The sequence below is a fragment of the Ornithodoros turicata genome, chromosome 9, assembly GCF_037126465.1.
Source record: "Ornithodoros turicata isolate Travis chromosome 9, ASM3712646v1, whole genome shotgun sequence".
Classification (NCBI taxonomy): Eukaryota; Metazoa; Arthropoda; class Arachnida; order Ixodida; family Argasidae; genus Ornithodoros; species Ornithodoros turicata.
This window is the reverse complement of record NC_088209.1, coordinates 31,459,758-31,475,778: the sequence shown is the minus strand read 5'-3', so window position 1 is coordinate 31,475,778 and position 16,021 is coordinate 31,459,758. Positions and strand designations below refer to the sequence as shown.

Here is a 16,021-nt window from a genome sequence, read left to right as displayed (position 1 = left end):
AAAAGTGTTTCTTGCAGCCACTTGCTTATCCCGAAGAAGCCGGCTTACCAGTGGGTGGGTCGGATTACTCCTTATACGCCATGCTGGAAGTACATTACAATAACCCCGAAGAGAGGGACGGTAAGGGCCATATACTGGAAATCCTCGTACATATATCTGTGCATTATACGTACTTGTATATACGTTACTTTTCTGTACGGTCAGATTATGTGGACAGCTCTGGGATCACGCTGTACTACACAAGCGACCTGCGGCCAAACGACGTTGGAATCCTCGAAGTGGGACTGGAATACACGGACAAGATGGTCATTCCGCCAAGGCAGCCTGCGTTTGAGCTCACGGGATACTGCGTTTCAGAGTGCACCAGAACTGTAAGCGCCACCGTCATCTACTTTTTTCTGGGTGGGGAAGGAATGCGCCGGAGCGTGTTCCGTAAAATTTTGTCCAGCACTGTACATGGCCTCTGGTTTCGGCAACAGGCAGAAGACTGGTCGAGAGCAAGTGATTGCGCGCGCGCGCTTCTGAAAAGTCATTGCTTTTCTTTCTTTTTTTTTTCTTTGTGTGTGTGTGTGTTCGAGAATTCAGCCTTCCGTGTCCATATGCTTCTACTCGGGTAAAAAGTAAAAAAGCGAAGCATCACTAGGTGTTGAAATTCAATTCAATTTGAGAAAGGGAGTCATCAGCGAAGCAGACGACGTGCGCAATAACGATCGGCTTGCCAGTCGTTGGAGAGTTTTACTATAACGCGTACGTCATCGCGTTTTGTGCGCAAGGAAATAGCGGGTGCACACGCCGAACGTGGCTTTGCATTTATTCGTGTGCGCAGTATGGCCACGCAATTCCTTCGCGCACGTAGGGCGATTGCGCATGCCGCGACTAAGTCTCTGTTAGTGAGTTTCAGTAGATCGGAAGGTAACTGATGGGTTTCGGAAACGGTTCCTGAAGGACGATAGGCTAATCGCCGTTCCAAGTGACTGACGTCAAGTTTGATATTTTATTTGAGGGCTCCCTTTATCGTGCCGTTTTCGTAGGTTACTTCATATCTACTAAAACTCCCTATTATAGCTCACCGTGAAACTTTTGTTACATTACATCTGCACCACCCGTATTCACGTAGAACGTATTCACTTAGGGGCTTCCAGCGACCGGAATAACATTTGTGGCAGCGCAACTGCATACGCATCTGACGGGGCGGAGAATATGGGTGAAGCACGTACGAGAGGGAGCTGAGCTGCCCGAGGTGGCGAGGGACGATCACTTCAGCACACATTTTCAGGAGATTCGTCTGCTCAAAAACAGGGTCCAAGTTTTACCAGTAAGCACGTTTAATTACTATCCTACCCGCCTATACGGAGTCTAACAACGTGCTTGCCGTTCGTTTCAGGGAGATGCTTTATACATTACTTGCAGCTACGAGACCATGGACAGGGAAAACGTTACATTGGTAATGTCTACTCGTTGTTGGTACACTTTCTCCCTCCATGCCTGGGAACGGTAACGGATCGTTTTAGGTTTATATTTCCTGAAGGCAAGGAAGTCTGTTGTTTCTGGTATTGCTACAGGTTTCTGTTTGTGGCGCTGAACGCCGTATGGTGCGTTTTCTCGACGGCACACGGGTAACCGTTCCGGCAGCTATTCCATTTCCAGGTACAGAGAGGGTGAGGAGGCGAGGAACAGCAGAGGGCGTGGGAGAGAACATAAGCGCAGTCTCCTACGCAAGCGTCGTCTCTCTCTCTCTCTCTCTCTCTTAAGCCATGACAACGAGATATGCGGTTTCGCGCACGTGTATTCTCCGTTGCGGCTTTGGCTTGGCATGTCGGAGGGCGAGGAAGAAATCCTGCTTACCTGGGTATACCTGGCCGGGTATACCCTTGATTTTGTGGGCCTGAGCTGGGCTCGAGTTTGACCATTATGGGCCCGGGCCCTGCCTAAGTCGGGCTCGAGCCTGTGTTGCCCCTCTGTTATTTAGCCACCGTCAACTTTTACGGCCCGCAACACTGGGCCGGGTAGCCTATAAATTTCTCGGGCTTGGGCCGGGCCCGAGCTGGTAAATCAACGGAAGGCTGGGTTTGGGTCTAAGAATGCGGCCCGTGCAGTTGCGCACAATATACGTATTAGACAATCGGCCGCGTTGCTTTTGTTCAGCGTGGCCTCCGCTGTTGTTCGAGGGAAACTGCATTTCTTTTGTTCTTCGCCATTGAACTGAGAATGGGTGTTCCGACGTCGGGGTGCCGCCGAGAAAACGCGCTCTGCAACTGGACAGTAACACTACATCCAGTCACTGCTAAATCGTAGCTAAAAAATAATAATCGGAGGTTTTGAGAGCAGAGAGAAACATTCATGATGAATGTAGCATAGTCTGGAGCTAGAATACACAATCCACAAACACAGCACTCAATGCCTCGATTGCAAGAAAACCCTGAAATCCACCGCTTATTATATCTGAGGGACTAATATGTTAGTGTATGGTATCAATCAAGAGACAAACAGCACTGTAATTCCTACTTTTGTTTGTTTTGCAAAACCTAAATATTTCTTCGTATTATTATGCAATTATGAAACAATAATTTAGTCTTTTTGTGTATTATGTAATTGCAAAAATTATTACAAAATACATTCGTTTATATTTCATTTATTCTTCTGCCGTTCCGCTGACCAATGAAACGTGGCATAGCCATCCCGTTATTGGCTTGTTTCTGGCACTGCACTTTTACTGACGCAAACCTGCTAACAAGGTCCGTTGTTTGAACACAGGGAGGCTTCGGAATCACGGACGAGATGTGTGTTACCTACATCCATTATTTCCCAAAGACGAACTTGGAGGTGTGCAAGAGTTCTGTCGATTCTTACTCTCTAGAAGCATACTTCATGCACCAGAACTCGTGAGTGTCACCTACGCATTATTCACTCATTAGACAACCCATGCATAGCACTCCATAATAAGAGAAAAAAAAAAAAAAAGTGCCAATAGTGCACTACATGTAACTGTAACTCCAACCGGAACGAAAGATGGGACTTCTCCCTCGAGGTTTCCTAGCATGGCGGCAGACATCATATCATATACGTGACACCTATCTCTTGCTGCACTAGAGACATAGGACTCCTTCAATCAAGAACACTCCTGTCGTTACACTGAAGACAGAAGGACCGTTAGAACCTCAGGCCACTTCAGCACTGCCTATAACTAGGGTTTACAGTGTTTATATTTTCCCAAGGTATTAAGGTGAAGAAAAGTGACAAAGAGAAGTTATCCAGTTATTTCATTATTTTATAAGCCAATTCAATCTTGAACTACCGTAATTTGCTGTGGCGTTCATTTTTGCAGAGTTTTCGGAGATCTCAAAAATTATAAACACAGAAAACCCTGCTTATAACAGTGTCCTGTGCTAGCACTGTTATCACAAGTACTAAAATATTGTAGCATAGCAAGATTTATGCATCTAAGTGTTGACCATCTTTTAAAATAGCACTTCCCATTTGTAAACAAAAACACTGGACACCGCATGTCATGCGAGCAAACAATAACCTAATAACAATAACAAGCCTGTCGTGTTACAGGCCTTCTCGTCATGTTATAAGCTTATTATGATCAAAATCTTCTGTTGTACCACGATGCAGATAGCCACAGTTAGACCAATAATTCTTCTGCTTAAACAACTTGTGTCTTTTTGTTTTGTCCCTGAGTTTTCAAACTGAACAAAGTTATATTGTTGCAAAGGTGCCTTTTAGCCGACTTCCTCATTAAGTACAATGCACAGTACATGAATTGTCAAACAAAACAAACAAACCGAAAGCAGATGTATTCCATGAAAATCCATTGAGTTCTCCAAAATATTTTCCTCCACTCATCCCGCATTCAGATATCATGGCATACCAACCAGCACCAAGAAAGGCATCAGTGACAATTACAAGTCCATTCCGTGGACTCCATATCAGGTCGACTTCCTCAGGCATTTCTATGATGACATGCCACTCTCAATGCAGTGCAACCAGTCATCCGGAGCACGATTCCCCGTAAGACCTATGCCGTTGTACATCAACCCTATGTGCACATTTTCTTAAAATTATATTCTGGTAGAAAGTTTGTATCTTAAAAGAGAATATTCTACTGCACTCACACACGTTAGCATGCCTAACTTCAGTGTGTCGTACAGAAGTACATAAACGTCTGCGGTAATGTATCTAACCTGCACACTCTTTTGTAAGTATAGTGAAGTGACCTATTGATGGATTTCCAATACTTTGTGTTCCTACTTAGGGCTACTGGGAAGGTACGCCAACAACCAAGATACTGCAGCCACTCCCAAAGCCAAAGCGAAAATGTCCAGTCATGCCTGGGCTTCCACAGGAAGAGTGATATTAATGCTCAGACAAACTCTAAAATGAAGTGTCCAGTTCGCCTCTGTTTGCCAGTCCCTGTCATACATTTTCTTTCGGAGACCCACACGTAAAAGTTGTGCACATCATGACACAACTAGACTTGAAAAAAAAAATTCCTAAGTTTCTTAAAGTTCGTTTTCTGCCTCATCTTTTCCCCTAATTAAGTGCAAGCTCCATCGCTAACCATTCCTTGCACCGCCGTAACTTTGTGCCATTAGTGTGTGTGTATGAAATCGCAATAGCGAAAAGGCTACCTCGTCTTCACTCCCTCAAGGCACTTCCTCAAGGTACTAATACCAAAGCCACTTCCCCTGTTGTTGCTCAGACTGAGGAGAGTGCAGAGTATGAAAAGCTGGAACACGATGGACCAAACACAGATGTTTCTCGTTGTGTGGTCGTGATACGTTGAACTGTGGTACCTGTCCGTATGAGAATATTGATACATACTCTCCTCACATTGTGAAATAATACCTGACGAAGTGTTATTGAAGAAATAAACATTTTCCACAACGTAAAGCCGACAGTCCTACTGCAGCCATGGCCAATCAATAGGGCAACTTCTGAATGACCTTTCTGGCAATTGACCTGTAGACATCAGCCTGGAAGAAAAAAAAGTGTTGTATGGTAAATGGTAACTCGCTCATCTTTTGTGCTCTAGGACCTTAAAGGGGCACCGAGGTGACCTTTTCTCTTTTCTTTGCTGCGGCCGTGCTCTACGACAAATAAAATAAGCTCCTGCGGAAGGACGACTCGTCCTGGTGGCATGCAGTGCACGCACTTGCAGCCTCTGTTTCGCGCACTTTTTTAAAAAGCTCTCCACTCTTGGAAAGAGAGAATCTGAGAATGAAGCGTGTACGTCGTGACTACGACCTACTAGATTATAACGACCACAGCATAATCGGCAAACCCTGTGAGGAGTCCGCGAGACCTACATCATGATTGGACAACGGAAATTTGAATTTTGAACACTCAGAGGCGGACGTACGACTACCGTAGCAGACGACAGCAACAGCTCCTATGAAAACGCATAGAATGATGATGATGATAACCAACTTTAGAAAGAAGCATCTCCTGCAGGACATCCACCGCTTGTACACAAATAATAAGGTAAGCTAAAGTACAAAGTATTGCAGAAATTGAGGAAGCAATAACCGGGCCGATGAGTAGCGCCACCGCTATAGCTTTCAAATATGGCGCTGGGAAGGGGTCCGTATGACATGGTCGTTATAATCTAGTGGGTCGTGCTTGTGACATAGCCTGTTCCATGTGACATGTGACGTAGACTTGCGCACCACAAGTTGGTACAAGCAGCACGTGAGGATCACGTCTGTCGATCGTGGCTGCTTTCTCAAACAGCTTTCGCAAATTTGATTGTGCAGTGACAATACACAACACGACGAAAATATTTTGTGTGTCAATTCCTGGCGGACAGCTTGACGAATGAGAGAGGGTTTCGAACCCTGTCACCCTTATTGCTCCTTTAAGGACTGCACAAACTGACTTCCTGAGTATAGTCTGTTTTGAATTCCAGTAATATGTAGCATGCACGACAAAATTATTGAGAATTAAAGGGGCACTAAAATGCAAAAACGAGTTCACTTCAAGTCACGTTCCACGCTACATTAATTTCGTGCTTGTTATCATAATTCAAAATTCTGGTTCCGTTACGAAGCTACAATAAAAAATATACAGGACTCTTTCTCACTTCGGCGCTAAGCAGGGAGCGTCGTTTCAGCTCGTGCGTCAGTGTTTCTAGTCAGTGCTGCGCGTGCCATGCCATGGAGCAGTCACGGCGAAAAACATAGTGCTGGCATTGCTGTCCGAAGGACGTGATACTTATACTTTGCGTCTTGAGGAGCGCGTGAGGTGCCCAATTTCTATTGAGAACAAAACGAAAATATGTGGGCATTGGCTATCCAGTCCGTATAAAAGTGTTCGTACCCTTAAAGCCTGGGCTAAAGAAGCCCTGCATGCTGATGTCAAAGTCCACGACATTCCGCAGAAAAAATAAAAAATTTCAAAATGACGTTTAATGAAACAACAACAACAACAACTTTATGTGATGATGATTGGGGAGTTTCATCACTAGCTGAATGGTACTACAAAACTACTGCATTTAAATACACTCGGTAAAATGGCCAAAGATGCAGCCTTTCTTCTTTTTTTCTGATTTCTTTTCTGGGTAAAAACAAATCTATTTTTTTCTAGCTAGTTAGCGTGTGCTGAGCTTTGTTGTGTTCTGCGAGTCATGTTTTTCATTTCATGCTTGTGCTCGTTTGTGCTTACTGCCTGCAGACGATTACGGAAGGGCAAGAACTCTGGCATGTCCCATTCCCAACTAAGTACCCACTTCACTGAATCTTCTCACGGAAATGTGATTGCACTGCACACCACAGCATGCTTTCATCATGCGGACATGTGCAGGAAAGGTAGTGAGCAAAGGTAATGTAGGTTGCTACTTCCTAAAAAAAGGGGATAAGGCAGAGCTATGTCTCTTTTGCTTAGCATCCTCCTACACCTCCATACTTAGAACCATTAGGACCACACCATTAGAACTATTAGAACCACACTTAGAACCTACAGGGTTTGCCTCGTGGTCTTGTATTATTACTTTTTTTGTATTCTCAGTTGAGACACAATAACCATATCAGTATCAGTATCATCAGTGTCATTACTTGGCTCTCGTTCGATAGCTGTAAAAGGTAGGAAGAAGAGCGTCCCGCCCGTGACTAATCTACTTTATGCTACCTTGCACGACCACAGGAAAAAAGTGGATCACTATGCTGCACCAAAAACATACACTGAAGCTCATATCTTGATATGCATTTTTGTCAAAAGGGGTCCATATCGGGCTAGGAATTACATGCATGAAATAGGAACCACAGTAAAAAATGACACAAGCAGTTGACGAATTAAGTGGATATTATTCTCACCAGAACAGAGTTGATGTTTGATGCCACAATCGGCTGTCCGCTGTCGGAAGTTTCTCTAATCTCCAGGTCTAGTGGCACGTCCCCTGTGAGCAACATTACTGTGTCATTGTCTCTTTTCCTAACTATTGCTAGAGGATGTCTCCATGGAAACAATGCTAACAAGGCAACATTCAACACACAAATTTCAAATCAATATTCCAACAGCTCTCCGGTTACGGCTGTGTGAACAAAATAAAGTTAGAGCCCAGTTAGTTAGTCCAAGTTAGCCCAGAAGAAGAACAGTCTCTGTTCGAAATATCGGCGGCTTCTGTCCTGAGGCAACTCCCTTCCTAAAGTTAGCTATGCTTTGGGCTATGCAGTGTCATCCCAGAAATGGGAAGGGGGTGATCCCAGTGTCAGTGTCATCCCAGAATAGGGTGTCCGAAATTGCATGCACCATGATTTAAGAGAAGACTAAGCACTCCTTGTAACCAAACTAACCAAATATTGTTAGCATTCGTGTATCATAGTTGCCAGCATTTTATCATCATGCTTAATTAATTTAGAAAAAACAAATTCGCTCTTTGAAACTGTCGGTATAAGGGATGAAGTGTCAGTTTGAAAGTTGTGCAGTGTCTTGAGACACGCCTGATCAAGGCGTTTCCAACAAGGTACTTTCTGCTCTTTTTTTTTACCTAAAGACCCTATGAAACACAAAAAAAGTGACAACGCACCAGTAGTATGTGCTTGTATTTCATGTTTTTTTCCCAACGACGAAACAAAAAAATCTACAGAAAGTACCTTAGGAAACACTCTGGTCAGGTGTTACTCAACGCACTCTACAACTATCAAACTGACACTGCGGTCGTTAACCCAATATTTGAAAAGCTAGCTAGTCAGCCCTACCTAATTAATGAATTGGGTGCAACCCAACGAGTGCAAACTCGCAGTGTTTGCACATGCCAAACTTTCTGTAGGGCTTCTATGGCTCTGTAGTCAATATTGCCTTGACACACACACATTCAAATAATACTGTAATATCGCTTCACCTAATATATCGAGACCCATTTCCTTCGCCAGCTCCACAGCGCCATCTTTCCCAAAGACGTGCATCTTATGGCCGCAGTTGGTACATTTCAAACTGCTCATATTCTGCACCAGTCCCAACACAGGAACGTTCACTTTGGCAAACATTTCAGCTCCTTTCCGTGCATCCGTCAGAGCTACAGCCTGCGGCGTAGTCACTATGATTGCACCTACACGTAGGAAAATAGTCACTTTTCAATTCAATTCAATTTATTTACAACCAAAAATCCCTGCAGATGGCATTACATGGGTGGAGTGGGGTATAACAGGCGTAAGAAACAACAAATACACAGTAGCTAACTAAGAACAACATAAACGAGATGCGAAAACACCAGATATAAGATGACTGATATTGTGAGTTACTTTTGAATGAGTCGTGTAGTTATGGCGACTATGGAATCGCAGAAGCTGGAAGGGTCGATAATAGTAGCAACATTCAGTGGAAGGTTACTCCATTCAATGAGTGTTTTAGGAAAAAATGAATTTGCGAAAGAAGATGTGTCACACTTATGACGAGCTACCTTGAATTCGTGATCAGTGCGGGGTAAAATCCGACGAGGTGGATTGATGTAGTAAGATCCGAGGGCAGGAGTATGGTAGAATTTGTGAAAGAGTGATAATTGGGAGATCCTTCTGCATACAGATAGATCTTCTAGGTCAATTTGTCGCTTTGGAGAAGAGATACTAGCGTATGGCGAGTAATTGTTAGTGATGAATCTGGTAGCACGGTTTTTCGATGGCTTCAAGTTGATTGATAAGAACAGACTCACTTGTTGGGACCGGGAGGCCAAAAATGGTTCAATATACCTGAGACTGGAATATTCTGCGAGATAGACAGCTGGGTATCACCCGTTCCCGGTGGCATATCGACAACGAGGTAGTCAAGTGGTCCCCACACTACCTGAACGTTGTGCAGTTCAATGAATAAAGAGCTCCTTACGTACCAATAACGCAGCAACTTGCTAAACACCATCGGTACTGACCTGTCGAAGAAGTTTTTCTATGGCAGACATCACCATGAGTCCCCTCCAAACAATGGCGGATCTCTCGTCAACGAGAAATCCCATTGACATGCTAAAGTGGTAAGGCTTGCTTAGAGTCTGTGACCATGTTTTCGAGTGTTGTGGAAGTGGGGGGGATGTCTTACCACTTAATTCCGTAGTTGACTAGAGGCTTTATTAGATTTTCTGTAATGGGATATGTGTTGGTGTAAAGACGCTGGAAGAACACATAACAGTAAAACCCCCAACACTGGGGAGTTAACAAAAATGGAAACACACACAGAGTGCCATTCTGGCCACCAACTCGCTTGCTTCTTAGCAATTCTGAGCAAAAATGGAAGCACATTTTCATATAAAAAAGCTATAGGTACACAAGGCAAGGTGCACAAAAAAAGTTGAAATCTGGACTGATATGATTTGGAGATGATGATGAACACAGGCAAGGATGCAGAAAGACAGACAAAATGACAGACAGACAAGTGTCTCTCTCTGTTCATCATCATGTCCAGTTACCACGATCATCATTTTATTGTCCTTTGGAGAGTTCTTTTCATGACACCATATAGCTTTATTCTTTAAGGTCTGATGTTCTATAGAAGCATGCCTGCAACTTATCATGGCGGCAGAATTCGGGCTAACCATTCAACTCTCCTTGCCTTTGTGTTCCTTCTCCTGATTTACAGTAGGGAGTAGACCTATTCCAAGATATCGCAGATCCTTTTCCTCCTGTTTCCGTTACTCAGGCTTCTGTTCTGTTCTCAACAGGGAGTTCAGATAATTCAAGACAAAGCTTATGTGAGCCACCTCCAGGAGGTAAACTTTTTACCCTTGCTCCGTAAGCTACATGAATTTCATAGCTTGCTTCTTTCTGTTACAACCTATGACCAATAAAGTCATAGGCCTGTGAATGTCCACTCCAGTTTGTTAGTTGTCCTACGTGTTATTTTTGTTTTGTTTATGCTTTGCTGCTTATAATAGTGTGGGAAATGAACAAGAGCTGAAAGGTGTGAAAGGGGCTAAGAGTGAAAAAAAAAATCTTACGGCTTGTGACTTCTGGTTCGCCACTCAGATTCATCATTCGTGGTATCGACGGGCCGTACACATCAGCATCCAGTAGACCAACGGAGCACCTCTGAAATTTAACGAAACCTCGATGGCAACACTTGGTTGTAAATATAGCATCCTAGGGCAGAATCCTCATCAAAGGACTATATTTCTGTCTTTCCCGTCTTGCAGTCTGAATTGGTCATACACCTAGTTGAACCCCATATACCCCAGACTTGAACTTCGTGCTAGAGTCACTCACTCATATGTGCTCGTCATGTTGATCACCAGCTCGCGTGATAGTCTTTCGATAAAGATTTTGACAGTCGATCCTCATTCGACAATCTGGAGAAATGGAGCTCATGTATATAACAGCAAGCATAGATGATTTACCTGTTCAGCTTGTGACAATGCCAGGGCCAAGTTCACTAGACCATAGAACAAAGACCTGCATCAGAACCACAATCTCCTGCATAACGTTGTGCGCTAAAAACTTTTCAAAAATAACTTTATCCTTAAAGTCACATGCACAGTTGGAAGAACTGAATATCACGTTTACTGCACTCGCGAAATAAGGTTATGGGGCATATCATGTAGCCATACCAATTCTCAATTCTATGGGTGACGTTTTTAGTAACGTAAATTGCAGTGATAATGAACAATTTAGACGAACACTTCCTTTCTTTCCCTTCCTTTTTGAGACCTTGTCTTTTTTAGAAGCTTATGCATAAGTGTGCACAAATCTTAACCTTACCTGCCGTTGTGGACTTTCCGACACCTCCTTTGCCGGATGCAACGAGTACAACGTGCTTAACCCCCGCGACTGGAAATTTCTTAGGAAGACCCCTCTTCGCCCTGTCTTGCGCAGGAGAAACATTTCCACCCTTTACGCCCTGAAAGGTTGGCAAAATGTGATCTCAAATATGTCATAAAGTTTCGTGACATGCCAAGAAATGTGTAGAATCTTTGAACGGCGCGCATAGTAGCAGACGACGCTCTTCGATTGTTACATTAAAAACCGTCACAAGAAAAAGGACATTAAAAACTCTAAAGAAGTGACAGGGCGCTGACAAGCTGGTGCATGATGAGAGAGGCGGAACCCGAGACGGGGAAGGAGAGAGACGACACAACAAGAATTCTCGAACACAGCAAAAAATTTTATTTACCAGAGCTCTATATATTCAAAAACCTCCGGAGAGGAGGAAGAGGAAGGAGGGAAGGCTTGCTTACGCAGTTGCCACGTGTACTAATCTCACAAGTCTCCCTGAGCAACCTACGCCAAGTGTTCTTTTCTTTGCACAAAACTTGGGTCTCGGGGAAAACCGGCTTACAGCCTCTGCATTCACGGAGATGCTGCACGAGTTCGCTCGACACAAAGCTCCGTTCATTGTTGCGCGAGTGTTCCCGTAAACGGTCATTGAGGCAGCGTCCCGTTTGCCCTACATAGCAAAAGCCGCATTCAAGGGGGATAGAATAGACAACAGAGCGGTTACAGGGCACAAGCGGGTCACGGTGCTTGACATTGCATCCCTTAAAAACAGAAGAAAATGGTGTTAACTTGCTTAGCTTCAAAGCATTTGAAAAAACGATCTTTATGCCGAAATCCTTGGCGACTGCATAAATGTTGTGCGACACAGAGTGATGGTACGGGATGACAGCAATTTGACCAGAGTGAGATTGGGGGACATCTGAAGAACAAGTGTTGTGATAAAATAGCTTTCGAAACAACATAAGAGCCCGAGCAGAAATGACATCATAACCATACCCAGCAGAACATAATCTGGAGCATTGGCGCAACAAACTGAAATTGACATGATGGAAGCAACTTTTTGTCACAGAAGCGTTCAACAAAGATGATATAATACCGGATTTGACAATCTTAGAGTGTGAGCTAGAACGAGGCAGAAGAGGCTTGGCACCATCCTTACCGTAACACCAACAAATGCCTGACAGAGAAAAAATTGTTAAATCAAGAAACTTCAGCTTACTGTCTGAGGGGTACTCAACAGAGAATTTAAGCTCGGGGGCAAAGGAAGTAAGGGTGGTGACCAAACTCTCCGCTGAATAGACACTGGGATCAAAAAGAACAATGATGTCATCTACGTATCTTCGGACAAATAACACACCATCATCAAAACGGGAGATGAAAGACCGAATCGTGTTGTCGAGAACGTTCAAATAGATTTCAGCCAAAACCGGCGCTACCGATGACCCAATACATACACCTTCAGCCTGAATGAAAGACTGATTATCCCAATTGATGACGGTGGATGTTAAATAGGACCGAAGAATAGCCAAAAAATCAACAACAGGCATACCTGCAGAGTTCTGAAACATAACCAAGTTGTTGTCAATTACATCTGAAATACGCTTGAGAAGAAGTGGGACATTCATAGAGTAATAAAGATCCTTGATATCAAGGGAAAACATGCTGAGGCGCGTGCCATGGAATTGTCTAAGGGAATCAATCAATTCCATGGAGTTACGTAAAGACAGGGAACCGGGAAGTGGCAAAGTTTTGAGAACACGTTGGAGGAAATCGGATACACACCTCTGCCATGCGCCACGCTCACTAACAACAACGCGGAGGGGCATGTCAGTTTTGTGATCCTTGAGCAGGAACTTGACAGCAAGAGAGTCAATACGGCAATTGTCAACACGTTTCAACAAGGAGTGGTTATTTTTGGAAAGGATGGAAAGAATTAGAGCCTTGGACTTCTTGAGGGAACCCGCAAAGGGCTTAAAGAGAGTGGAGAGAGCAAGCTGGACTTTAGAGTGAAATATAGGCATGGGAAGAATACCAAATTTACCAGATTTGTCACATTCAAGCAACATTAAGTTAGAACTCTGCAGCTCTGACTGTACATTAACAACAGGGGAGGCTTAAGTGCGAACATTGACTGCATATGAGCTACTAGGGATGCGCGAGATACATCGTTCTACAAAAACATTCTTGTCTACAGGATCGGCAATCTTAGAAGCAACATTGGCAAGGGAAGCAGCGACATCAAACTTAGTTGGCTTGACAGGTAGGCAATACTTGGGAGTTAAGGAAAGGAGGCGGGAAGTAGGCACAGAAATGAAAGCATTGGACGGCAAGTTAACACCATTTTCTTCTGTTTTTAAGGGATGCAATGTCAAGCACCGTGACCCGCTTGTGCCCTGTAACCGCTCTGTTGTCTATTCTATCCCCCTTGAATGCGGCTTTTGCTATGTAGGGCAAACGGGACGCTGCCTCAATGACCGTTTACGGGAACACTCGCGCAACAATGAACGGAGCTTTGTGTCGAGCGAACTCGTGCAGCATCTCCGTGAATGCAGAGGCTGTAAGCCGGTTTTCCCCGAGACCCAAGTTTTGTGCAAAGAAAAGAACACTTGGCGTAGGTTGCTCAGGGAGACTTGTGAGATTAGTACACGTGGCAACTGCGTAAGCAAGCCTTCCCTCCTTCCTCTTCCTCCTCTCCGGAGGTTTTTGAATATATAGAGCTCTGGTAAATAAAATTTTTTGCTGTGTTCGAGAATTCTTGTTGTGTCGTCTCTCTCCTTCCCCGTCTCGGGTTCCGCCTCTCTCATTAAAAACTCTGCAGGTGTTCTGTTTGATAAACCCCAAAGCAAATTCAGCGACTGGAAGGTGGAAAAAGATACCACAGCGGGCATAAGTTCGTCTCGAAACACTGGTAGCCTATCCTACACGTGTTAGCCGATGTGCGCGAGCTTGTGGGAAAATATTCGGAGAAACGTAAGCTGACATTTTTCAAACAAATACGACTCGCAGCTGTAAGTCATACCAGTGGGTTGTCGTGCGACGAAAAGGTCCTATATCCGAAAGGAACAGTACATAAAGGCAAGTTTCTACTAAATAAATATGCGTGTACGAATGATAGACGCTTCGGTAACGCCATATGTAAACAACGTGTGGTTGCCAGACGAAGTTTGCGCTGAAAGATGGAAGTCACTGAAAAGGTTAGAGCCGGCTGTAGGACTCGGACCTACATCATCTGGATTGCCGGTCCAGGGCTAACACACCTCCCCAGCGACTTCCAAGGGTGCGTCAACTGAAGGTTTGCGCGCTTGCCCTATAACTAAAGTATCTGACATGCGCAAATTTAGAGATGTAGACAGTAGACAATGCCCATTATTCCCCTTTTGTGTTCCACGTTATAACATAACTGTCTTCGTAATCAACAAACTTGCGGGTTGGAACATGCACTACAAGGAAAAGTTACATCAACCGTTCCTTGCCAAAACACTCTCGAACTCCCCTGCCCGGCCCACAAAAATTGCCCACATAAGGCATGAGGTTCAGAAGACATGCATGCTCACTTGGAATGGAAGCGTGAAGTCTTCATGCTTCACCACTTAGCTGCATTGCTGAAAGTACTCATGGCTTACCTCCCTTGGGAGGAACACAAGCTTCAATTAAGGAAATTTCTGCACAACTCTGATGAGCCCTGCACGCTTTCTGCAAGGGCTTGATACATAATCCTCTTGACAGCGATAAAACAACTTCTGGGGTGGTGATAGTTTTCTAAACAACTTAACGTAGCTCTAGCTTCCCCGTTATGTCACCGTGGTTAACTGGACAGCATTCTGTTTCTTCCACATGCAGAAAATGGATGGAAAAGGGCTTCCACATGGTCTTTAACCTATCATGGAGCACGAAGCTATGCTCACCTGCAGGAGGTCACTACAAACAGTGACATTGCCAAGGGGGGCTCGGGGGGGGGGGGGGGGTGCAATGCCCCCCCCCCTCACATGAAATCATACTTTTGATAGTGTATTTTGGAGAGGGCAATGGGGGTGAAATCCTCCTCCGCCATGCAAAGTCCCCATACAACCGCTCCCAAAATATTACAAAACAGTGATGTATGATGGCTGTCCCAACTAAATTTGTGGTGAAGTACTTACACCACCTTCCCCTACCCAGGTCATGTGTCACAGTTCTCTTAACCAAAAAGCAAGCTGGTTAGCCCACTAGTTAGTAGTGTGCATATATTTTATTTGACACAGACTAAAGGTGTCTACAATAGAACTGATCACCGAGGACTAGAAAACGAAAAAATGTGGTCAAGTTATATTACACTGTGGGTTGCCTATCTAGCACAATGTGGCAAGGTGCGGGGCAGAAGAAATAACAATGAATACGTCACCAGGAAGAAGACATTGCAGAATAAATGGAGCACTTGCATCCAATACAATGCAGTCACACACACACAACTTTTAAGTTGTCATGCAAAAACACACCCAACTTAGACAAACAGACATCTCGTTCCGTCAATTCAAAAGTTTGTAACAAAACTGCCCTCAATCATAATCAGCAAACACCCAGTTGCTGCATTTAGTTTCCACAGTGTATTGCGCTTGCCCAGAATGCCCAGCCGCGACATCCTTTTACGTTGAATGGAACGTTACTATGCTCTCTTATTCATATCTCATGCTCTCAGGATTCAATAAATAATGCCCCATTTTCTCAATTGGCCTATGTCGTAGGTATAAAGGTGTAGAGTATCCAGCAAGCTAAATAGCATTAAATTTCATTACAATCCTAAACCATGATTTTTCAGGAACTGTTATACGTCACATTATTTCCATTTACAT

At 44.1% G+C, this 16,021-nt stretch overlaps 2 protein-coding genes and 1 long non-coding RNA gene across 7 annotated transcripts in view; 2 read left to right on the top strand and 1 right to left on the bottom strand.

Moving 5' to 3' along the window:
- The window catches only part of LOC135368626 (dopamine beta-hydroxylase-like), a 352,228-nt gene extending 347,332 nt beyond the window's left edge, over positions 1-4,896 (top strand). For all 4 annotated transcript variants that reach the window (XM_064602032.1, XM_064602031.1, XM_064602030.1 and 1 more), the window contains 7 exons: positions 18-120; positions 205-371; positions 1,133-1,315; positions 1,385-1,444; positions 2,755-2,882; positions 3,861-4,014; positions 4,259-4,896. In XM_064602032.1, the coding sequence (XP_064458102.1) occupies positions 18-120; positions 205-371; positions 1,133-1,315; positions 1,385-1,444; positions 2,755-2,882; positions 3,861-4,014; positions 4,259-4,357 (894 nt within the window). In that variant the 3' untranslated portion in view covers positions 4,358-4,896. The remainder of the gene's footprint in view (positions 1-17; positions 121-204; positions 372-1,132; positions 1,316-1,384; positions 1,445-2,754; positions 2,883-3,860; positions 4,015-4,258) is intronic.
- Positions 2,617-14,340, bottom strand: LOC135368629 (iron-sulfur cluster transfer protein NUBPL-like). 2 transcript variants are annotated; one of them, XM_064602036.1, is made up of 13 exons: positions 14,212-14,340; positions 11,178-11,316; positions 10,817-10,851; positions 10,421-10,511; positions 9,526-9,565; positions 9,362-9,452; positions 9,186-9,279; positions 8,342-8,548; positions 7,314-7,396; positions 4,852-4,979; positions 4,635-4,799; positions 2,794-2,893; positions 2,617-2,724 (listed from the first exon to the last, which is right to left on the bottom strand). In XM_064602036.1, the coding sequence occupies exons 1-10, from the start codon at positions 14,323-14,325 to the stop codon at positions 4,926-4,928; spliced, it is 948 nt and encodes a 315-aa protein (XP_064458106.1). In that variant the 5' UTR covers positions 14,326-14,340; the 3' UTR covers positions 2,617-2,724; positions 2,794-2,893; positions 4,635-4,799; positions 4,852-4,925. The 2 variants fall into 2 exon arrangements, with proteins under 2 accessions (XP_064458106.1, XP_064458105.1); XM_064602035.1 differs by having other exon boundaries at positions 2,617-2,893.
- The window catches only part of LOC135368636 (uncharacterized), a 15,420-nt gene continuing 13,501 nt past the window's right edge, over positions 14,103-16,021 (top strand). Inside the window, exon 1 of the long non-coding RNA XR_010414836.1 lies at positions 14,103-14,162. This is a non-coding gene — a long non-coding RNA (uncharacterized LOC135368636). The remainder of the gene's footprint in view (positions 14,163-16,021) is intronic.

Excerpts from the sequence above, each read along its gene's own strand:
- LOC135368629 (XM_064602035.1), bottom strand. The coding sequence starts at position 14,325 with ATGGCGTTACCGAAGCGTCTATCATTCGTACACGCATATTTATTTAGT. Across the intron at positions 9,453-9,525 it reads GTCAACTACGGAATTAAGTG|CATGTCAATGGGATTTCTCG; the intron begins GTAAGACATCCC and ends TTACCACTTTAG. Across the intron at positions 8,549-9,185 it reads GCAGAATATTCCAGTCTCAG|GTGCAATCATAGTGACTACG; the intron begins GTATATTGAACC and ends TCCTACGTGTAG.